The sequence below is a fragment of the Corylus avellana genome, chromosome ca10 (genome assembly GCF_901000735.1).
Source record: "Corylus avellana chromosome ca10, CavTom2PMs-1.0".
In the NCBI taxonomy this organism is placed as follows: domain Eukaryota; kingdom Viridiplantae; phylum Streptophyta; class Magnoliopsida; order Fagales; family Betulaceae; genus Corylus; species Corylus avellana.
In genome coordinates, this window is record NC_081550.1 from 1,887,825 (window position 1) to 1,912,882 (window position 25,058).

The window sequence follows — 25,058 nt, forward strand, 5'->3', positions numbered from 1 at the left end:
AAAACAGATGATATATTGGAGCATTGAGCAAGGTATGGTTGTAAATGGGGATGCCTCAGCAGCTCTGCGGCCTAAAATGTGGTGAAAGTTTCAGGAAAAGACATTGCTTTTAGAAAGATATGACAGAGTTTGGCAATTTGAACTCATTGTTGGTCTGTGGTTAGGATTCTTTCTTAACATGCTCTTAATTAATTATTTCCTGCATTCCAAATTCCATCCAATCTTAGTTGTATAATTCCTTTCTGTATATTTGCTTTTGTATACTTACAGAAAAAATCATAACATTCACTTACAATGCAGAAGAATACATAATTGGAAGTGGGGACATGTATGATCGGTTTATTTTGTTAACAAGTCTTGACAAATCCTGTTACATTAATTTGCCAATAATCTGATTTACTTGTTAGCCAGCAATTGAAATATCTAGTTCAATACTCAACTTCATCGCGTAAAAAAATGCAATAGTTATAGGTCAAGCCAACACTTACAGGAGCTCTAAATGCAGGTTGATGTGCAGCTATTTCAAACATGCAGCAACCTGCACATAATCACATTAGCCAATGTTATTTCTGGAGTTGTAATACCTCTGGGTTGCTAGACATGACTAGTGAATAATGTCAGAATATATTTATAATACCATTATGGATACCATTAGGTTGCTATTTCATACATGCAGCAATTTAGTTTGGAGGAAAACTTTGTCCGTTGTAATACCACTAGGTTGCTAGACATGACTAGGAGTTGTAATACCATTGTGGATAAAATAATTAATGATCTAGTTACTGTAAATGTTTGTTATGCCATTTATTATTGGTTATTGTGACAATTTCTCAAGATTTTCTATGCATAATAAAAAGAGAGACAACAAACAAATTCTTCAAAAAATGTGAAAATTCAACAAAACAAAAAGGTTGTGCTCGGGAACTCAATTTCGCTTGTATGCTCTATCATTCTCTCTTATAAACCTCCAAATCTGCCAAAATCTATATCACTTGAGAGGTATAGGGTTTCTCAACTTATCTGAGAAAGGAAGAATCCTTGTATAGCTCAGATGGCTTACAAGAACAATAAAATGTAACCATCTGAGACCGCTACATACAACGAGAATCTGACAAAGAAGTAAATCACCACTTATCCCAAAAGTAGTGATTTAACATAATATTAGAGTAGAGGTCATAAGTTCGAACACTGTTTTCGTTAATTCATCTCATTTCAATTAAATATTTCAGGTGTTTGGCTTCACCTATTAGTGTTAAAGTAGTGATTAAATTGATCACCTTTTACTATTAGGTTGAGCTTTTAAAATACGTGGTAATTCAAATAATCCCTTAGAATTTAGACGTTTCTTTTGCAATGATTTTTTTTTTTTTTTTTTTTTTTTTTTGGTCCTAGCAAGATGCAAGAGGGGAAAAGCGTGTCTCAGCACTTAACAAGATGGAGAAGATTTTCAAATATGTTGCTGTGAGAGTCAAGTGGCTGATCATGATCAGTGACCACGAAGTCTGCTGAAGAGCATATGAGTCTTTGACACCTACTCTCTCCACAATACAGTGAAGTCTGCTGAAGTCAAGCATTAATTCTGCAAACTAGAACCTTCTAACCTAGTCCTTGGGACATTCAAGTTCCAAAAAAAAAAATCAGTATATATATATATATAATTTAACCCCTTCAAATTTGATTTGGTGAATTTCGTTCTTGATTACGTTTATTATGATCCCTTCCTAGCTCTGTTGTCATCAATATCGTCGTCATTCGACACTAAAAGTAAGCAATTGGGTTGAATCATTTTCTCTTGCAGTGATTTCACTGCTCATTGTTATTGCGAGTGATGAAGATTAATTCTAAACAAGGAATTACTCGCATGCGCCATTAAATTAATGGTGTTTCAAAAAAGGTGCAAGTGGGCTTGGAAATCACAGAAGACAAAAATCATGAAAGAACTACGGAAGTTGCGCTGAATTGTAAAAGATGACTTGGAAAAACTGTTGATGTACAACAGTGGCGTTTTGTTCACGTTAACTGTTCTTAAAATATACTTTACGAACAGGGATGGAGGAATGAGGGACTGGTATACGTCATGGCCTTCCTCCTACTTCCTACGAACAAAAAAATTAGAAGGTAATTTATTTTTCTTTTGTTTTTAGCCAACTGGTCCTTAGCATTTTTTTTTGGCTTGGGCCCTATTCATAATAGTTTCTAGTTCCATCACTGCTTGCCGGGTGCTATTTCAGATTTTTTAAAAACTTTAGTTTCCCTCACTAAACACCAATTAATTTTTAAATGAGATAGTCAAAAGCTTCTAACATAAACTATAGAGCTTGTAATTAAAGGGTTGAACTGATTAGGAGTTCAAAATATCATCAATTATCCAAAAAACTTAAATTAATTAAAACTAATAAATTTAATCATTCAACTTATATTATATCAGTACCTATATTTATTTACCTACCAATCTACTAATCTCTTGTCGGTCCCCTCCATTTTTGGCTCTTTTTGGAGCTTTATAAAAGAGATGTCAGACAGGATCTTAAAACTTGTAACTGTGTAATTATTTGACATTAGACAGTAGAATGCACCTCACAATTCAGGATTTTCTGCCGTTAAAAATTATGAAAGCAAAAAAAGAAGAAGAAAAAAAAGTATTTTGTTGTTGTGCACAAAAAGGAATGTAATTATTTGATTGCATTAAATGTTGAGTGAAAGATTTTGCTTAATTTTGTATTCCTAAAAAGAGAAATTTTTTTTTTTTTTTTTGAATGTTAAGAATTATATAAGTTTTATATGTTAGTAATTATATAAGTTTTATTTGTATTACAATATAATACGTATCATACCAATGCTATCAAAGACTCTGGCTAATTTTGTATTACTACTTTGATCAAAATTAATTAAGTTTTCTTATTTTTCTTTATACTTATTTACTCATATGGGAACAAAAATACCTAAGTCATGGATTTTATACATTACTGATTCTATTCTCCTTTTTCTTTATACTTCTTTTCATTACTGATTCTATTCTCCTTTTTTTATTTTTGTTATTTTCTGAATTTGCCGTTTGGACGTTGTTGGAGCATGGTATTTTTTTTTTTTTTTTCTCTTTCTTAAGTCTCCGTGTTTCTTCTAAATATTCATTCCGAATTAGTGATCATTTCCAACAACGAAACATGGAAAATCCGTTGGACATGATAATGTCTGTAAGCACTTGCACCAACGATCGAAAGATTGCGAAACCTGAATACATTTTCATAAAATTATGTCCCTACTGGACTTGCAACTTGGGCAAAGTTGACGTGTACAGAACTATCAGTTGACATGATTATATATATATACTAGTCGTTTTAGGATACTTCATAGTCGTTTTGGGCATTTTCTCCACCAACCATGCCTGCAACGGTGCAACCAAATAGACCGCGACTCTCTCTCGTCCTTAGCCTTGAACCATATGTCTTCTCCTCCTCTAAATTAGCCAGTGGGAAGGCATTTCTTGTGATCCTAAACGTCAAGTCATTCATATTTGGTTACCTTCTAAAGGCCTTAGCGGGAGTATATCTCACTCTCTTAGAAACCTCACTCATCTCTCGCACCTCAATCTCTCCCACAATTTACTTTCAGGTCCTCTCCCTAAGGGATTGTTTTCTTCCTTGAATCAACTCAAGGTCCTTGATTTGAGCTACAACCATCTATTTGGATATATATCCGGCTGGCCCACCACCATTCAAATTGTTAACATATCTAGTAATCAATTCAAGGGGACAATCCAATCTTCATTTCTTCAAAGAGAAGAAATAAGAATAGAAAAATAAAAGAAAAAGAAAGATGAGAACATGTTGGCGTGAAAGGGGGAATGAAAGGAAGAAAAAAAGAAGATAAAAAAAATAAAAGAAATGGGAGAGTGGAGGGTCGGCAGGAAAAATAAGGAAAGGAAGAGAAAAAGAAGATAAAAAAAATAAAAGAAATGGGAGAGTGGAGGGTCGGCAGGAAAAATAAGGAAAGGAAGAAAAAGAAAGAAGAAAATGGTGTGCATTATACATGAGGGGTCCGGTCATATATAATAAGACATGAGCATTATTAACAATACATGGGGCCCAGTCCTTATTAAAATTATATATAATCCCATTTAACAATCTCACCCCCTTTTTCGTTTACTAACACCAAATTAACGATTACTCAAAGCTAACTTTCCTTTAAATATACAATATGTCCCATTAAACCATCACATCTGTTAACACACCAACTAAGGCTCTGTTTGACAACTGTTTTTGGGCGACGGTGTTGGGCATATACTGTTCAGTCAGCATGAAATTATCGGCCAAAAGGCTGTAAGAGTTGATGGAGTGAACATGAGACTTACTTCAAAACCAGCGCCCATTTCCAGCCTTTTTTTGCTGTTCCAAAAATGCCCTTGCAGCAAGGCATGTGATATTTTTTTTTAAAATTATTAAAACTAATAATTTTAAAAAAATGGAAATTTTTACTTTAAAAAATGATTTTTAAAAATTTTTGTTTTAAAAAACGAAATTTGTTTTTAGTCGAATTTTTTTAATTTTTTCTAAAAAATAGGATTTTTTATTATTTTTAAATTTCACCACCACTTGGATTATATATATATAGGTTTTTTTAGAAGTTTGTGTATTTTTATTTTACTAAGGGTAGTTTTGTCATTTGAAGGTACATTGACAATGTTTTAGTAGTTTGGGCCTGGGACATTGTCACAATTAAACGTTCAGGGAGATATTGTCAATTGGATGGTAATTTGAGGAAGGTACGTATGTAGACTTTACCATAATTTTTTTTTTTTTTTTTTTTAGAGAAAAAAATAAAAAATGGAAATGATCGATCTTTTCTGTCGGTTTATTCGTGAATCACATGTCTGTCTACTAGCTAGTCTTTTTGTTACTTGTGAATCTCATCTCTTTTTGTTATTTGTGAATCTCATCTAAAGCATATATTGTACGACATGACATGATAGCTATATATAGTCGTGTGTTTCCATGAAAAGTGGTAGGGAGCCAAACAAATGAACATAAAAAAATTTTCAAACTGACATGGCAGATCGTAAGTGGCAAACAAGGAAAAGAAAATTGTATTTTTTTAATTAAAAAACCCTTGCCACGTCTATTTAGAAATTTTTCTAAGTTCATTTATTTGACTGCCTACCACTTCTCGTGTTTACATTGTTTGGCAAGACAACTAGTTCAGACTATGATGAGACTAAAGCATAATGTTTGATATTTTCTGATATGACATGGTGGACTGTATTATAAGGTTTCCAGTCCAAAAGTGAATTTTAGCATGAAGACTTATTTTGTGAGTGATAAAAGCGACTTTATTGAGACAAAAGAAAGGGCAGAAAATGATAGGAAACTTTGCGTGGAAGACCTGCAAAGCTTAGCTTATCCATGTCATTGGAGTTACAATATCTCAACAACCCAGATTTAAAATGAAAAAAAAAAAATTGTATAAGATAAAAAAAGTTTTAAAAAGTATAAAGATAAAGTAAACAAAAACACAAAAAAGAAAGAGAGAGAAAAAAAACAACAAAAATTCTGGAAAAACAAAAGGTTAAAAATGGTTTTTTGGAACAAAAGGAGGAGATTACAACTCTAATGGTAGATTAAGAAGTACAGTACAAAAATTGAAATATCGAATGTAACATTGCAAATAAAATGATAATTAAAGGCGGGGAGAAGGTAAGCAGAATCCTCTATAGATTACTCATCTACCCGTTTAAAGAGACTTCCAAGGTTTTCTCTTTTTTTTTTTTTGGATGAATTACTTCCAATGTTTTATATAGTGGAGCAGGAGTGAAAGCAGTAGATATATACTTCGAACAACGACATAAATGGAAAGTTATATGGAAAAGAACTTTCTTGCTGGAAAGTTACACGTATGTTTTTCCAAGCCATACCAACCAAAATCAAAAGATATATAGCGAGCTTGAATAGCTTGAATACTTTCCATGAAATTATGCCCCCACATTACTTGCAATTTGGGCAAAGTTGACGTGTACAGAATTCTCAGTTGACATATATATATATATGGAAAAGAACTTTCTTGCTGGAAAGTTACACGCATGTTTTTCCAAGCCATACCAACCAAAATCAAAAGATCTATAGCTAGCTTGAATACTTTCCATGAAATTATGCGTATGCCCCCACATTACTTGCAATTTGGGCAAATTTGACGTGTACAGAACTCTCAGTTGACATATATATAGATATATATATATATATAATGATGTTAAAAAATCCAATATATATTTACATATAAAGGAAAAACAAAACAAAAAAAAAAAAGGAAAATTATATTTGTTCTTTAAGTTTTCATATCATTTGGATTTAGTCATTGGATTTTCAATTTCAATAATTTGATTCTTAAGTTTTGCCCAAGTTTAAAATATATTCCTATATTATTTTATTGTCAAAATTAACAGTTTGTCATCTACCACAAGTGTCTTATTTAACACGTCAACATTCATCTTAACAGTCCAATGCAATGTCACGTCAATTGAACTAAAATCTTTTGTTGCTGTGGGTTTGCTGGTTATGATCATGTTTTGTGATTCTCTAAGTTTAAGGGTTCATCGAATGTTTTTTGTTTTGCTATGAATGACTTGGAGCTTTTTGACTTGGCATTGCATTGGGTTTTCATGATGTGTCAAATGAGACAGATTGACATATGACAAACCGTTAATTTTGATGATAATTAATAAAGTGACAATGAACCTATTTAAACTTCGCCAGAACCTAAAGAATGTATTTATTATTGACACCAGCGGAGGGAGGGGGGTTGAGAGGGGTCTCCCCTCAACCTCTAAAATTTTTTTATATACTTTGTAGAAAATCTCTTGGATGCCCTGTTGCCTACCCTCAACCGCAGATCAGGGCAATCGACACCCACTCATAAAACACATGGGGCAACGACTCGAGCAGTGTTGGGATATTGCGAAATTTTTCTGCAACAGAATCTGTGTTCAAGGCTTCTTCTAGGTTAAGGTAATTAGATGAAAAGGGGTAGAAGACGATTACAAACTCTCCCTATACTAACCGCACCGTTTAAATAATTTGTCATTGGACTATTTGGGGACCACTGCTGCTTCTTTCTTTGAACAAGTCAATTGGTCAATGGGCTTAACACGTCAATGGACTACTGCCTTAGCTTCTTTCTTTTAGCACGTCAGTGGGCCAATACATTCGGCTGATTAAAAAAACAAAAAAAGCCCTGAAGTATAGTTCTCAATCAATAATCTCAACTTTAAAAACAAAAGCAAGTATACATTTACATTATGCAAAATTCTAAAGTCGTTCTTTCACTTTGCAGTTTTTTTTTTCTTAAAGCCTTCAATAATTTAGACCAATTGCTTTTAAAAAATTTAGGTATGTGATCAAACTTTAATATTGATTAAACTTTTATTTCGATTATTCAATTAAATTAATTTCTTATGAATATATATTTGTTGTTACATGTTTTAACTGTATGAATATAATTGAAGTTATTTGAGATTATGAAGAACATCAATGATTCCAATAAGTTTCAATCAAATTCTAAACAAGCTTGTGTAAAGGTAGATTTAGTAAATTTGTAAATAGATCATTGCTTAAGAAAAAAAAAAAAATCTAAAATAGAGACCATATTCGAAGGGCATATCTACATAAAAAAGTAAAAACCTTGTCAACTAATTATGAAGACTCGTAAAGGACAACCAAATAGGTAACATCATAGGCATAACAAAATAAATTGTATGTTACATTTATATGTTTAAATAATAATTAAATTTTATTGAATTATTTATTTATTTCAGTAGTTATATTTTTTAATTAAATTTTGTTCAGTTTTAATTTTTTATATATATGTGAGTGTGACATTTGTACGTGGGGACAATGTGAGGTGGACGGTATAACAACACCACTAGCCGTGGGACGTTTCAAGCATAGGTGAAAGGAAAACGTTTTGTCAAGTCGTAATCATGAAACGTTCTACACCCAAGAATCTTAATTTGTAGCCAAAATCAAAAGATAATGAACTTGAATACTTTTCAATGAAATTGTTAGAATATATGGAAATGGGCAAAGTTGGGGTTACCATCTTAGGTTTTGCTAGTGGGGCAAAACTATCAGCTGACTTGTCGTTTTGGCAGAGTTGACGCAACCATATATACTTACCATTTGGGAAAAGTTGAAGATGAGAGCTATATATACAAGGTGTAGTTTTAGGACTACGTACTTCATAACCATTTTTCTTCTTGGTTTGGCATATCAAACAAGAAGCATGTCATATTTAAAGCCTTTTCATCTCCTCTTCACCTTGTTTCTCTTTGGTGTTTTCTCCACCAATCATGCCTGCAACCAAATGGACCGCGACTCTCTCATGTCCTTAGCCTTCAACCGTATGTCTTCTCCTCCACTAAATTGGTCTTCCATTGATTGTTGCCAGTGGGAGGGCATTTCTTGTAGTCATAAAAGTCGAGTCACCCATATCTGGTTACCTGCTAAAGGCCTCAATGGCAGTATATCTCCCTATCTTGGAAACCTCACATGTCTCTCCCACCTTAATCTCTCCCACAATTCACTTTTGGGTCCTCTCCCTAAGGGATTGTTTTCGTCCTTGAATCAACTCAAGGTCATTGATTTGAGCTACAACAATCTATTTGGAGATACATCTGGTTGGCCTGCCTCCCTTCAAATTGTTGACATATCTAGCAATCAATTTAGTGAGACAATCCAATCTTCATTCCTTCAAAGAGCATGGAGGTTGACCGACCTCAATGTCAGCAACAATAGTCTCACAGGCCCGATTCCTTCCTTTCCTTGCATCAATTCTTCAGTGGTCAAGCTCCTCGATTTCTCCCATAATCATTATAGTGGCCATATTCCTCGTGGACTAGGGGCATGTTCCAAACTCAAGGTTTTCCGGGCAGGTTTTAATTCTCTCTCTGGATTGCTTCCTCATGATATATACAATGCAGTGGGGTTGGAAGAAATCTCTTTGCCTTCCAATGATCTTTCAGGACCCATTAGCGGTGACATTGTGAACCTTACCAAACTCACTTACCTTGAGTTTTATCGCAATAATTTGAGTGGCAAGCTCCCAGTGGATATCGGGAAGCTCTCCAAATTAAAGCACATACTCCTTGATTGGAACTCCTTAACAGGCTCTTTGCCGCCATCTTTGGTGAATTGCACAAATCTCACAATATTGTCCTTACGATTCAATTTCCTTGAAGGAAACATCTCTACCTTTAATTTCTCAAGTCTTCATCATCTTACTGTAATTGACCTTGGGATTAATAATTTCTCTGGTAACTTTCCAGTAAGCCTATACTCATGCAAGTCCTTGATCGCAATTCGACTATCTCGAAATCGACTAGAGGGACAAATCCAACCTAAGGTGCTGCAATTAGAATTCTTATCTTTCCTTTCACTTACTGGCAACAGGTTAACCAATATCACATTCGCAATTAAGATTTTGAAGCGTTGCAAGGCACTCAGTGTACTCTTCCTTGGAGAGAGTTTTTTATACGAGGCAATCCCAAGTGATGACAATATAGAAGATTCCGACGGATTTGAAAATCTTCGATTGTTTACTATTGAATCATGCGAATTGTCTGGTCAAATGCCTATATGGCTATCTAGGCTTAAGAAGCTAGAATTACTAAGTCTAGCTGGCAATCGTATCACAGGTTCAATTCCTAATTGGTTGTTCACTCTTCCAAGTCTCTTTCGTTTAGACTTATCTGATAACCTCATTTCAGGTGAATTTCCAAAGGAATTTTGTGGATTGCAAACATTAGTGTCACCAAAAGCTCTAGTAGACAATAATCATTGGGATTTACCAATATTTATTGGCTTCAGTCTTTCTGGACAGTACAATTTTCTCTCAAGCCTGCAACCAGCAATTATTCTTGCAAACAACAATCTTAGCGGCAACATCCCAATTGAGATCGGCTGTTTGAAGCGGCTTTCTTTGCTGGATTTAAGTTATAACAATTTCTCAGGGAGCATCCCAGACCAAATTTCAGAGCTCTCAAACTTGGAAGAATTAAACCTCTCTGCAAATCGATTGTCCGGTGAACTACCAGCATCACTAAGTAGTCTGAATTTCTTGCATAAATTTAGTGTTGCAAACAACAATTTGCATGGACCAATACCATCAGGCACTCAACTTCAGAGCTTTGATGCCTCTGCATATGAGGGTAACCCTGGACTTTGTGGCCCCCCTCTTCCACATGATTGCACCCATATTGTTAGCAACAAGGGAGACATTCAGGATGAGGACGATAGGCCTAGAATCCCATGGTTTCCAATTACTGTGGTTCTTGGCTTCATTATAGGTTTCTGGGGAGTTTGTGGTCCATTAGTTCTTAGCTATAGGTGGAGGGTTGCATATTTCCAATTCATGGACGATGTAAAAGATAGGTGTATAATCTTTTTTTTAAAAATTGCATATTGGTCGCTTTAGAGTCTGTTATCAATTGGTCGTTATAGAGTCTGTCATCAATTTGGTTTCGTGAGTTTAAATTTGAATAATGAAAGGTTTTGTTAGTTTCATATTTCCAATTTGTGTTCAATGTGATCACTGTCTTGGAGAAAATTAATTAATCTTGGTTACTTGGTTTGTCATGCCATTTACTGTTGGTCCGCGATGACAAGCCCCAACATATTTGGTCTTTATACGTTGCACAGCTTTCCAATGGATAATAAAAAGAGAGACAACAAACAAATTCTTCAAAAAATGTGAAAACAGAACAAAAATGCAATTCACTTGTATGCTCTATCATTCTCTCTTCTAAACCTCCAAATCAGCAAAAATTTCCAACTATCAAAAGCCATATGATTAGTAGACTGATTGGCTTTATAAATTTATGTTCAAAGATCTCATTATTCACCAAGAAACATTGAATTAAGGAATTTCACAGAGTTAAATTAAAGGTGAAATTAAGGTTAAAATGTTTTACAATGATTTTCGGATTATGAAAGTGATGCAGCCTGACTAAGTGGAAGCGAATAAAAAAATACAAGAAGAAGGATAAATAATTCTTAGATCTTGAGTCTATCAAGGATTTGAGAATTCTTCTGAAAACTATAGAGTTTATGTCTATCTAAGGTTTCATGGAAAAATAAGAAGAAAACTCCTCTAAGTAATTCTTATTGAAAGAAAATTGATCAAATAAAATAAACTGTCTTTTCAAGGGGCTATAATCATATATTTATAGCCCCAAGACCCCTAGTACTAATAAAGGATAGAATTAGGGCTCCCACAACCCTAATCCTTGCAAAATAAGTAAACTAAGTTGGTTTAAAGCAAATAACAGTGGAAAGTTAACATAGAATTCTCCGAGTGCACTCGATTATAGGTATAGTGCGATCGATCGCACTACCAAGGACTTGTGCACTCGAACGTGCGCTCATTCACAGGCTCGGTCGCAGTTCCAGGGGCTTGTGCGCTCGATCATGCGCTCAAACGCAGAGGCAAGGTGTATCGGTTGCAGTTCCAGGGACTATCTTCTCCATATCAGGTGCACTACGCTTAATCACAATCAAGGTGCGACCGATCGGAGTTCCAGGGACTACCTCCTTTGTTGTGAGAGTTTAGGATCGTGCCACCATCTTTTGGGGCGTCTTCACACAATCATCCATTCGGGTCTTCCACATATACTCCCTAGCATTGTAGTCTATATCATTCTCCCCAGGTTGAATAGAATTCGCCCTCGAATTCGCATCCTCCTCCGACGAATCTTTCATAAATGGCACAAGATGCTTGACATTGAAAACATCAGACGTCTTGATGTGGCTGGGCAATTTCAAATGATAAGCATTGGGGTTGATCTTCTTCACAATCTCTACCAGACCAATGTTGCGAGCCGCTAATTTATTGTACTCACTAAGAGCATTCCCAGCAGCTACCTGATCATTTTCCCCAAATTTAAGGATCCAAACTACTTTTTGCTTCCCTATATCAATTTACTCCCCAATAGCTTCCCTAAATACTTCCCTATATCATTAAAATATTATATTTTTATTTTACTTTTTTTATATTTTATTCCTTTAATTTATACTTTCTCTCTCCTTCATATTTTCTTCTTCTTTCTTTCCGATGCAGCGCAGCATAGCAACCCATTTCTTCTTCCTGTGATCTCTTCCTTTTCTTCTCCTCCCAACAAGGAAGCTAATGTCCTCACTCCTGTCCCTATGATCCTCTTGCACCCAACCACCTCAAATTTCTTCAATTTCCAACACCCCCTCGCGATCGCTATCAACCCCATGTCGTCCAAGTCCGCCGAGTTCTGTATCGACAGCGACTCCAACCCCTCGCACAACGTGACCCCATCCAACAGCGACCCAATCGGCGCTCACATGCCTTGACGCCTTGTGTCTTTGATTTGATTTCTGGGTTTCTTTGGTTTGATTTGATTTATGGGTCTGAAATCCCTGAAATCTCTGATTCGTTCTGAAAATGTTTGATCGATCTGGGTTTCTGGTTTGATCGTTTGGTGGTGCGAGAGAGAGAGAAAGAGAGGTGAGAGAGAGACGTCTGGTTTGATCTCTGGTTTGGTGGTGCGAGAGAGAGAAAGAGAGGTGAGAGAGACGTGAGACGGGAGGAGAGAGGAGAGATAATATTTTTTTTCTAATTTAATAAGCATGTAGATCGCTACAGTTGAACCCAAAACATTGGGTTCAACTGTAGCAGCTGATGGTTTAAGGAACCATATAGGGAATCTGCTGTGGGACGTTTTTTGCGATTTTTTAGACATATTCCCTAAATTTAGGAAACAGACTCCCTTATAGGGAGTCTGCTGGAAATGCTCTAATAGGAAATCTATCTTTAGTTAGCACCGCCCATACAAAATCACCTTCTTCAAATTCCAAAGCACGCCGCTTCTTGTCTGCATCCACCTTGTACTTTGCCTTTGATTCTTCTAGGTTCTTGATGGTTAACTTGTGGCCCTCTTGTATATGTACAATAAGGTCCTCCGCCTTGGTGTCTATTCGCTTTAAATCAGGGAGAGGTGCTAAATCCAGTGGTGCCCGTGGATTACTCCCATAGATGATGGTGAACAAACTAAGGCTGGTGCTCCAGTTGACAGATGGATTGTAGGCAAACTCAGCTTGGTACAACTGCTGGTAACATGACTTGAGGTGTTCACCCACCAAGCTTCTAAGCAAAGCTCCCAATGACTGATTAACAACCTCCGTTTGAACATCCATTGGTGGGTGGTAAGCGCTACTGAAATCAAGTCTCGTGTAAGATAACTGCCACAAGCACCGCCAAAAGTGGCTAAGGAATCACGTGTCATGGTTGGAAACTATGGACAATGATAGGCCGTGGAGGCGGTATACGTCTCGAAAATATAATTGCGCCACGTTCACGGAATCGGCAATCTTTTTACATGCAATAAAATGAACCATCTTAGAAAATCGATCAACTACTACAAAATCGATCAACCATCTTAGAAAATCTTTTTACATGCTTGTGCTCTCTTTTTTCTTATACTTAAAAAAGAGAGTGTTACTAAATTTGAGACTAGTATATATTAACTAGGTGATTATGTAATACTAATTATACTATTATACAGTTTATACCAAATTACTAATAGTCTAATATACACTAAGCATTACTATATAATGATTGATGAATATAACGTAACATATATTATATATAATAAACATATCATATATAAATATATATTATAATTTATTAATTTATAAGTATAAGTGTATAACACTAACTTAAACTAATTTAATTTTATACAATTAATTAATATAACATTTAAGTTCGTATTATTGTGTATAATGTCAATTGTCACACCCAAAAGAGTAATGAATCAAGAGCACATTGTTGACTAACTTTCTAATTGCTTAGATTCTTAGAACCTAATTACTAAATTTGAGATTAGTATATATTAACTAGGTGATTATCTAATACTAATTATACTATTATACAGTTTATACTAAATTACTAATAGTCTAATATACACTAAGTAGTATAAGTTAGTAAATTATTAATTTTGAATGATAAATATTAAATTGTTAATAACTTAATACTTATGATTATGATTATATTGAGATTATGATTCTAACGTATAAATAAACACATTATTGATTTTAATTTTTAATATTATTATACATTTATACTAATAACTTAATTTGAGATTACATGAATCACTTTGTAATATATCTAATGATAATACATTAATACGTAGCTTCATAGACGGTAGATCATATGTTAATTATATTATTTATATGGTATTACATATCAAATAAATAAATACTAAATAAGAATTAATGAAGTATCAAATATGAATTATCAATCATATGAGAAATTGATAATATAGATATAAATATATATCTAACAAGCCATAAATGGGTCGGTTTGGGCGATATATGAGCGGGTTGGGTTCGTGAGCCCTAATCGAGTCGGGTGAGCCGGGCTATTCGAGCGTTAATGGAGTTGAGCTAGCAAGCCCTAGACGAGTCGAGCGAGCCGAGCTAATCGAGGCCTAAACGGGTCGAGCTCACGAGCTCCAAATGAGTCGGGCTTGTCAGGCGAGTCAAGCCTTAATCGGGTCGAGCCCTAGACGAGTTGATTATGATGGATTTGAAAATCTCTGATTGTTTAGTCTTAAATCATGCAAATTGTCTGGTCAAATGCCTATATGGCTATCTAGGCTTAAGAAGCTAGAATTTCTAACTCTAGCTAACAATTGTATCTTGGGTTCAATTCCTAATTGGTTGTCGACTCTTCCAAGGCTTTTTTGTTTAGACTTATCTGGACACTTAATTTCAGGTGAATTTCCATAGGAATTTTGTGGATCGCAAACATTAATGTCACCAAAGGCTCTAGTATCATTGGGATTTACCAATACCTACTAGCCCCAATCCTTCTACACAACACAATTTTCTCTCAAGCTTATGCCCAACAATTGTTGTTGTAAACAATAATCTTAGTGGGAACATCCCAATTCAGATCGGTTGTTTGAAGCATCTTTCTCGGTTGGATCTTAGTTATAACAGCTTCTCATGCAGCATTCCAAACCAAATTTCAGAGCTCACAAACTTGGAAGTATTAGACCTCTTTGCAAATCGATTGTCCTGCGAACTACCAGCATCACTAAGTAGTCTACATTTCTTGCATGCCTTTAGTGTTGCAAACAACAATTTGCATGGACCAATACCATCAGGCACTCAGCTCCAAAGCTTTGATGCCTCTGCATATGAGGATAACCCTGGGCTTTGTGGCCCCCATCTTCCACATGATTGCGACCATATTGTTAGCAACAAGGGAGACATTCAGGATGAGGACGATGGGCCTAAAATCCCATGATTTCCAATTACAGTGGTTCTTGGCTTCATTACAGGTTTTTGGGGAGTTTGAGGTTCATTATTTCTTAGTTATGAGTGGAGAGTTGCATATTTCCAATTGATGGGCAACCTAAAAGATAGGTGTATAATCTTTTTCTTTAAAATTGCATATTGGTCACTTTAGAGTCTGTTATCAATTGGTTGTTATAGAGTCTGTCATCAATTTGGTTTCTTGAGTTTCAATTTGCATAAATTAAGGTTTTGTTAGTTTTCATATTTCCAATTTGCGTTCAATGTGATCACCGTTTTGGAGAAAATTAATTAATCTTAGTTACTTTGTTTGTCATGCCATTTACTGTTGGTCCGCGACGACAAGTCACAACTTATTTGGTCATTATATGTTCCACAGCTTTCCTATGCATAATAAAAAGAGAGACAACAAACAAGTTCTTCAAAAAATGTGAAAACAAAACAAAAAGGCAATGCTCAGGAATGCAATTTCACTTGTATGCTCTATCATTCTCTCTTCTAAACCTCCAAATCAGCCAAAATCTATATCGCTTGGGAGATATACGGTTTCTCAGCTTATCTGCGAAAGGAAGAATCTTTGTATAGCTCAGATGGCTTACAAGAACAATAAAATGTAACCATTTGAGACCGCTACATAAAACGAGAATCTAACAAAGAAGTAAATCACCACTTATCCTAAAAGTGGTAATTTAACATAGTACTAGAGTAGAGGTCGTGAGTTCGAACAGTGTTTTCGTTAATTCATCTCATTTCAACTAAATATTTTAGGTGTTAGACTTCACCTATTAGTGTTAAAGTAGTGATTAAATACATCACATTTTACTATTAAGTTGAACTTTTAAAATAAGTGGTGATTCAAATAATCCCTTAGAATTTAGAAGTTTCTTTTGCAATGATTTTTTTTTTTTTTTTTTAGTCCTAGCAAGATGCAAGAGGGGAAAAGCGTGTCTCAGCACTTAGAAAAGATGGAGAAGATTTTCAAATATGTTGCTGTGAGAGTCAAGTGGCTGATCATGATCAGTGACCACTGACCACGAAGTCTGCTGAAGAGCATATATATGAGTCTTTGACACCTACTCTCTCCACAATACAATGAAGTCTGCTGAAGTCCAGCTTTAATTCTGCAAACTAGAACCTTCTAACCTAGTCCTTGGGACATTCAAGTTCCAATATATATATATATATATATATATATATATATATATATATTGGTTTTTCTAAATTCAGGTTTGTTGTCAAATTTAACCCCTTCAAATTTGATTTGGTGAATTTAGTTCTTGATTACGGTTATTATGATCCCTTCCTAGCTCCGTTGTCATCAATGTCGTCATCGGACACTAAAAGTAAGCAATTGGCCGGGTTGAATCATTTTCTCTTGTAGTGATTTCACTGCTCATTGTTAGTGCGAGTGATGAAGACTTCCAAACAAGGAATTACTCGCATGCGCCATTAAATTAATGGTGTTTCGAAAAAGGTGCAAGTGGGATTGGAAATCACGGAAGACTAAAATCATGAAAGAACTACGGAAGTTGCGCAGAATTGTAAGTGATGACTTGGAAAAACTGTTGAGGTACAACAGTGGCGTTTTGTTCACGTTAACGGTTCTTAAAATATATTTTACGAACAGGGATGGAGGAATGAGGGACTGGTATAGGCCATGGCCCTCCTCCTACTTCGTAAGAACAAAAAAATTATAAGGTAAATTTTTTTTTTTTTAGCCAACTGGTCGTTAGCATTTTTTTGGCTTGGGCCCCTATTCATAATAGTTTCTGGTTCCGTCACTTGCGGGGTGCTATTTCAAATTTTATAAAAAAGTTATAGATTCCCTCACTAAACACAAATTAATTTTTAAATGAGATAGTCAAAAGCCTCTAATATAAACTATAGAGCTTGTAATTAAAGGGTTGAACCGATTAGAAGTTCAAAATATCATCAATTATCAAAAAGCATTAGTTGATTAAAACTAATAAATTTAATCATTCAACTTATATTATATCAGTACCTATATTTATTTACCTATGAGATTAACGGTCCTCTCCATTTTTGGCTCTTTTGAAGCTTTATAAGAGAGGTGTCAGACATGATCTTAAAACTTGTAACAGTGTAATTTGACATTAGACAGTAGACTGCACCTCACAATTTAGGATTTTTTGCCGTTAAAAATTATGAAAAACAAAAACAAAACAATACCACATTAATGATTATCATTGTATTGAATTTCTAGTACTAATATTCTATCATTACTTACGAGGAGTGGGAACAAAGATTTTAATATGTTTTCATTTATATGGATTAAAATGAAAAAAAAAAAATGTTCTTATGTTTTAATTCATTTGAATATTATGTTATTATTTTTTTTTTCTTTATATGATTTACTTGATTTTCAAGCGTTTGTTGAAAGTGTTTTCTTCTACTTTTGAAAGCAAAAGAAGAAGAAAAAAAAAAAAAAAAAAAAGTATTTTGTTGTTGTGCACAAAAGAAACGTATATATTTGATTGAAATGTTGAGTGAAAGATTTTGTTTAATTTTGTATTCCTAAAAAGAGAAAATTATTTATTTTTTTTTCAAATGTTAGTAATTATATAAGTTTTATTTGTATTACAATATAATACGTATCATACCAATGCTATCAAAGACTCTGGCTAATTTTGTATTACTACTTTGATCAAAATTAATTAAGTTTTCTTATTTTTCTTTATACTTATTTACTCATATGGGAACAAAAATACCTAAGTCATGGATTTTATACATTACTGATTCTATTCTCCTTTTTCTTTATACTTCCTTTCATTACTGATTCTATTCTCCTTTTTTTATTTTTGTTATTTTCTGAATTTGCCGTTTGGACGTTGTTGGAGCATGGTAGATTGTTTTCTTTTTTTTTTTTTTTCTCTTTCTTAAGTCTCCGTGTTTCTTCTAAATATTCATCCGAATTAGTGATCATTTCCAACAACGAAACATGGAAAATCCGTTGGACATGATAATGTCTCTAAGCAATTGCACCAACGATCGAAAGATTATAACCTGAATACATTTTCATAAAATTATGTCTCCACTGGACTGCAACTTGGGCAAAGTTGACGTGTACCAAACTATCAGTTGACATGATTATATATATATATATATATATATATATATATACTAGTCGTTTTAGAACTACTTCATATCCATTTTTCTTCTGGTTTGATATATTAAAGAAGAACCATGCTAGATTTAAAGCCTTATAATCTACTCTTCGCCTTGTTTCTCTTTGGCACTTTCTCCATGAATTATGCCTGCAACCAAATAGACCACGACTCTCTTTCAACCTTGGCCTTCAACCATACTTCTTCTCCTCCACTAAATTGGTCTTCCATTGATTGTTGCCAATGGGAGGGCATTTCTTGTGATTATAAACATCGAGTCACCCATATTTGGTTTCTCACGTTTAGATTTGAATAATGTAAGGTTTTGTTAGTTTCATATTTTCAATTTGTGTTCAATGTGATCCCCATTGTGGATAAAATAATTAATGATCCTGATTACTTTAAATGTTTGTTATCCCATTTACTATTGGTCTGCGGTGAAAACTCCATTGTGACAGTTAATTTCTCATGATTTTCACACGCGGCATAGCCTCTCTCACTGAATTTTAGTCATTTTGATATATCAAGTTGCGGAATAATTTTTATACATCACTCAATTTTAGTCATTTTAGTCTTGGATGCATAATAAAAAGAGAGATAACAAATAAATTCTAAAAAAGAAGTGAAAACAGAACAAAAAGGCAGTCCTCAGGAATTCAATTTCACTTGTATGCTCCATCTTCTAATATATATACACTTAACTATAAATAGTATTATCTAACTAGTTAATATATTAATATTCGATTTTTTTTTTTTATTTATTTTTTTTTTTATATTAACCTATGTTACTTATCCAAAAAAAAAAAAAATAGTATCCTCTTCTGTAAGGCATCACAACCCGTCTTTAATTACCAGGAGATTCTAAAAGCCATATGAATGACTGATGTTAAATTACTACTTATACCAAAAGTTTAAACTTGTTTTTTAAATTTTGTCGTGGTGAGAGGCAAGTGAGTGATCATGATCAATGACCACAAAGTCGATCTGCTGAAGAGCATATGAGCCTTTGACAGCTAGCTACTCTCTCTACAATACAATGAAATTTGCTGAAGTCAGGCATTTTGCCACTAGAACCGTCTAACCTAGCCGTTGGGACATTCAAATTCAATAGAAAAGCCAAAAAGTAGGCATTGGTCATTTTCCTTTCAATTTTCAGCTTGGTTCGACGAAACTACATGCAAAAATCTTGCATTAATGTAGTCAAAATCAATGATGTTGATCACTCAAATAATTTTCTCCGAAATCATGCATCATTTCTTTCAGATAGTTTGAGTCTAAGTCAAGCATCATTGGTCATAATTTCTATGCCTTCCAAGTCTTTAGTTTTGGTCATTTTCCTCCCAACTTTCACTTCATGATTTCTTTCAGACTCCAGATTTCCAAGTCATATAATTAGTACGTTTTCTTGTGCGCGAAGTTCAAAATACAATCATTAAAAGCAAGAATTTTTATATGAAGGATTTCAGGAAAGAATATTGGACAGCAATCCTAAAAGATAAATTTTTGAAAGTTTTTTAGCTACTTTTAAAAACCATCATTTTAATGCCTCTGCATATGAAGGCAACCCCGGACTTTGTGGCGCCCCACTTCCACATGAGTGTGCCCATTTTGTTAGCAACAATAGAGACATTCGGGATGAAGACAATGGGCATAAAATTCCATGGTTTTGAGTTACTGTGGTTCTTGGCTTCATTACAGGTTTTTGGGGAGTTTGTTGTCCTTTAGTTATTAGTTGTAAGTGAAGAGTTGCATATTTCCAATTCATGGACCACCTAAAAGATAGGTGTATAATGTTCTTCTTTAAAATTGCATATTGGTTATTTTAGAGTCTATTATCAAGTGGTCGTTACGGAGTCTGTCATCAATTTGGTTTCTCAAGTTTCGATATGAATAAGCCTTGTTAGTTTTCATACTTTTAATTTGTGTTCAATGTGATCACCTTTGGGGAAGAAAATTAATTAATCTTGGTTACTTTCTGTTGAGACAGTTGTCAATCTGGTAAAGAGATGAAAGTAAAACAATAGAGTAACTATAATAAAATGAGAATAGTAGAGATAGAATTCACCGTCCCCTTGATATTGTGGTGTGTGTTCCTTTTATAGATGGAGCTTGAGAGTGAGAGTCCTGCAAATACTTTCCTCAAATATTGGTAACAACCCTTGGAAGGTGGGATTGAGTTTGTTGAGAGGATCAATGATTACATTTGTTGAGACGACATCTCTCCCATAATAATCTCTGGAGAGGTTGTAAGTGACTTTGGATGTATCTGGACTTTAATTGATGAGATATGGTAGTTGGGCCAATCTGGTTTTCTCTTGTGAAGTGGACCTTCATGATCTTGTTTCGAACCGCCTGATTCTAAGATGGATCTGGCGTAACGGTTAGCTTTTTCTCCTTATGACTTTTGATTACAAAATTCCCTCAAGGCCTTTACGGATCCACCTTATAAGCCTTGAACTTTCATTCATTGTAGACCTCTGTTTCGATCGGGCTTTGTAAGTGGGAAAATATTTTGTCTAACCACTTTCTTTGGCATGCCATTTACAATTGGTCCGCAATGAAAAGCCACAACTTATTTGGTTATTGTGACAATCTCTCGAAATTTTCACGCGCGGCATAGTTTCCCCCACTGAACTTTACAGTCATTTTTGATACATCAAGTTGTAAAAAATGTGCAGTTGGGGATTGGGGCATAACAAGCACAACTTTAGCTATTAGCTTTTAGCTTTTAAAAGGAGAGAACAAAAAATTCTTCAAGAAATGTGAAAACAGAGTAGAATGCCTTTCTGTGGAATGCAATTTGATTGCTTCTATGGTCTTTCATTCTCGAAAACGAAAAAGCCCACTACGGGGCAAGTGAGATGGAATGAATTTCCTTGCATTATTACTCATGAAAATAATATTTTTTTAAAAAAGTATAGTAACTTCTTCCTGCTTTTTTGTTGAGATAGTTTCTGTAAATCACCAGATCATTATTTTAACTTTTTTCTTCAATTGTGGGCTGAGACTATCTTTTAATAGGTGAGACCCAACACATAGAATATGTAATTTAAATGGGAGTGAATTGACAGAATTAAGGTTCGATCCCAAGACATTTGACTTTTATACCATGTTAAATCACCCGTTATCCCAAAAGCTTAAGTTTAAGCTTATAGGAAGAAGTAAATTTAATCACTTAATCATTATTTTAACAATTTCCGATCCAAGAAGAATGGACTGGACTGGGTTGACGCATCTTCATCCTGAATTGGATCACTATACTGTCTAAAAGATCTGGATTGCAAGATTTGATTGTAATTTACTAGTTTTTGGGTAATATCATAGTATTACTTTCACTTATTCTAATTCTCCTATAAATATAAGCCTTTGTATTGAAAATATTACTAAGAATAAGAGCAAAATGTAGCCATTTGCGTCCCATAAATCCTTTGTGTTTATTTTTTTTTATTCTACCAGAGTGGAAACTACAAGCAATAATCTTGATTTAAAAGATTAGAAAAGAAAAAAAAAATCTTTATTTGAAAGGTGTATGTATTGATTTTTGAGACTGTTTGACGACTCGCGTCTGATCCCGTGTCTTTGAATTGTGGTTCCATTGCTTAATTTCCACAAACGTAGAGGTTACGATCTTCATCAATAGCAAAAGACTTTTGAATAATCGTTTGAAACAACACTTCTTAAGTATCTCATGCATATGCCAGACTTTCCCGGTCAAATTATTCCTTTGGCTTTGATTGATTTGGCCGTGATAAGAGTGTTGATACATAGCACAAGTGGTGGAGGGTTGAAGCATAGAGGAAATTAAGGAAGAAGTTTGTCAATTCCATATATAAGAATTTTTGTGCCGTAAAGTCATACATGCTTCCAAACCATATATACCAGATGAAACTACACGCAAGAAGCTTCATTTGTAGCCAAAATCAAACATAGGAAATGAAATCATGGAAAAAAGCACCGAAATTGGGAAAAACTAACAGTAGACAGGAGAAAATACTAGAGATTAGACCATTTTCCCTTTTGCATTAAATTCATTTTCAAAAGGAAGTGTGACTTTACCTTCTAATGATGCATTTTCAGTGGAAGCATTAGTCAAATATGAGCTAGGGTTTATTGTAGAATGTGAAGAGCATCTTGGCTTAGAGGAACACCCTTGTTTCCTATCTACGTGTTCTGACGTACAACACTAACTTTGTTAGACAGTTGGGTTCCTTTTGGTCTATATTTTTTCAACGTAAGACTTAATACTCATAAATGCACTTACAACAAATACCAATGAGAAAGGAATTCATTAAAAGAAGCTAAAATGCTAAGGATGGCAGTCACACCGCCTCCTTACATCAAACAACATGGCTTAACATTACCAACTAAACCATGGAACTGCAAAAAGAAAATAAAAATAAAAATAAAAATCCTCAAAAAGTGCGATTTTAAATCAAATTGCATGAAATTGTGTTTTTAAAAAATTACGATTTAAAATCAAATCATGATTAAAGAGACGTTTTTTTTTTTTAAAAAAAAACGTACAATTTTAAAAGCTAACCTACAATTTCTTTCTTTTTCTAGTACACCGAGATGGCGTGGTTCATTGTGAGTCTTACAAACTCTTGAAATTCAAAACGTAATTATCAAAATTGTCATCAACAAGGTTTGAAATAATGTTAGGTGGAGTGTAAAATGGCAACAGTAGCCGTGGGTTTCTAGTCCAAAAACGATTTTTCAACATAATTGACAAAATTAGCAGCCGTCGATATCGTGTTGGAAAGTTATACATGATTCAAGCATAGGAGAAAGTGAAAGGTTCGTCAATTCCTTGTGTTGGAAAGTTACACATGATTCCAAACCATGCCAAAGGAAACTGGACGCAAGAATCTTTTTTTGCATTAATTTTAGACACAAAATAACAATCAATTGATAGTGATCACTTGAATACTTTTCCATGACCAGTGACCACACATATATTTACCATTGGGATCACAACTATATATACAAGGTGTCACTTATTATAAATAATAAAAAGATGTTAAAAAATCAAACCATGTAGTTCTCTTATGGTCACAGCAATTTTAGAGATTAGTCGAAGAAAATCCATCCAAAATATCTTGCTTTAACTCCTCATCATCATGTACACATAACCCGTTGTTGTTAGTTATCAAAACACCATCCATATTCGTCGCTGGGAGCTTCTCCATTCTTAGCTTTCTCTTTCAGCTTACACTCAGTTTGTCTAACGTTAAACATGGGCAAGAGAAATCAGACAAAAAGGTTGTTGGGCAATAAATATACCTATCTAATTAGTGACCTCTTTGTCAATTGAAATAATAATTTGATGGTACGTATAGTAGTTGGCATTTAAGACAATGTCACATTTCCAGACCAGTCCTCCTTGGAAGAAATTTTCTACATGAAGTAACGCCAAGCGATGACACTATACTTTGGTTACGATGGATTTAAAAATCTCGGAGTTTTGGCTCTTAGGTTCAGTTTATTTTGGCGTAAAATGATATTTAAAAAGAGTTTTTTATATTTTTGGATATTTAGTGCGACGGAAAATAATAGTCAATGAAAACTATTTTCAGTTTAACGAAAAATGCCTCTTTAATTTTTTAAAAATTGTTTCTATTTTTTAAAACCGTAAACAATTTTCTGAGTTTTGAACACCTCATTCTCAAATCTATATACCTGACCAGGACCTTGTCGGGACTCGCCCAGAACCTTCTTAGGACCAACCCGGAACATGATCAGGACTTACCCGGAACATGATCAGGACTTCTTGAACAACTTGGAGTCAGGCCTTCCTTAGCACAAGCGCTAAGAGGACCTCGCCGAGACCAGACTAAGACACAGTCGGATCCGGTTAGGACATCGCCAGGACTCAATCGAGACCTATCCGGACACCGCCGGACTTGGTCGGGACCAAATTAAGACATTGTCAGGACTTGGTCGGGACCTGATCGAGACTCTACTTAGACCTAATCGAGACTCGCAGGAGTCGGCCAGGTGATTGCCAGGACCTGGTCGGGACATTTTCATAATTTAAAGTTTAATACGATTGATACATAAATTTGTAATTTTTCGTACATGCCAAACACCGGAAAATGTTTTCTAGAAAAATATTTTTTAGAAAAATATTTTCTTCTGAAAACAATTTCTAACGGAAAATATTTTACATCGAAACAAACGAGCCTTAGTGAATCCCAACTGACCAGTCAATTCCTATATGTATGGCTATCTAAACTTAAGAAAGTACAAGTACCGAACATATAAAGTGTTGGATCGAGTCTTTGATCTTCTCATCTGAAAACCAATTGGTATCATGAGACTTGAACCCATGGCCCTGGCTCTAATACCATTTATTGGATCGAGCCTTTGACCATCTCATCTGAAAATCAATTGGTGTCCAGTGAGAGAAGCTAAATCCTTTTATAGCATTTGAAATCGCACCCCGCAAAGATATTTGCAAATATATACCTAAAAGCAGTGGTTAGTACTAATGATTAAAAGATGACATATGATAGCCCATATGCTTATTTAGTATATTATTGATTGCGATATATATATATATATATATATATATATATATGTGTGTGTGTGTGTGTGTGTGTGT

At 34.5% G+C, this 25,058-nt stretch overlaps 2 protein-coding genes across 2 annotated transcripts; one reads left to right on the forward strand and one right to left on the reverse strand.

Annotated features, from left to right (window-relative positions):
* Nucleotides 1-8,181: 8,181 nt before the first annotated feature.
* On the forward strand, nt 8,182-10,503 carry LOC132163757 (receptor-like protein 2). The gene has a single exon (XM_059574128.1). It carries the CDS (start codon nt 8,182-8,184, stop codon nt 10,456-10,458), a length of 2,277 nt encoding a protein of 758 aa, XP_059430111.1. The 3' UTR covers nt 10,459-10,503.
* Nucleotides 10,504-11,588: 1,085 nt separating this feature from the next.
* LOC132163758 (uncharacterized) lies at nt 11,589-13,205 on the reverse strand. Its single transcript, XM_059574129.1, has 2 exons — nt 12,843-13,205; nt 11,589-11,903 (listed from the first exon to the last, which is right to left on the reverse strand). Exons 1-2 carry the CDS (start codon nt 13,203-13,205, stop codon nt 11,589-11,591), a joined length of 678 nt encoding a protein of 225 aa, XP_059430112.1.
* Nucleotides 13,206-25,058: the final 11,853 nt, after the last annotated feature.

Bases quoted from the DNA above. Each gene is read 5' to 3' on its own strand.
- LOC132163757 (XM_059574128.1), top strand. From the start codon at position 8,182: ATGAGAGCTATATATACAAGGTGTAGTTTTAGGACTACGTACTTCATA.
- LOC132163758 (XM_059574129.1), bottom strand. From the start codon at position 13,205: ATGGATGTTCAAACGGAGGTTGTTAATCAGTCATTGGGAGCTTTGCTT. The intron at 11,904-12,842 runs GTATGGGCGGTG...GAAAATGATCAG, and splicing joins AATTTGAAGAAGGTGATTTT to GTAGCTGCTGGGAATGCTCT.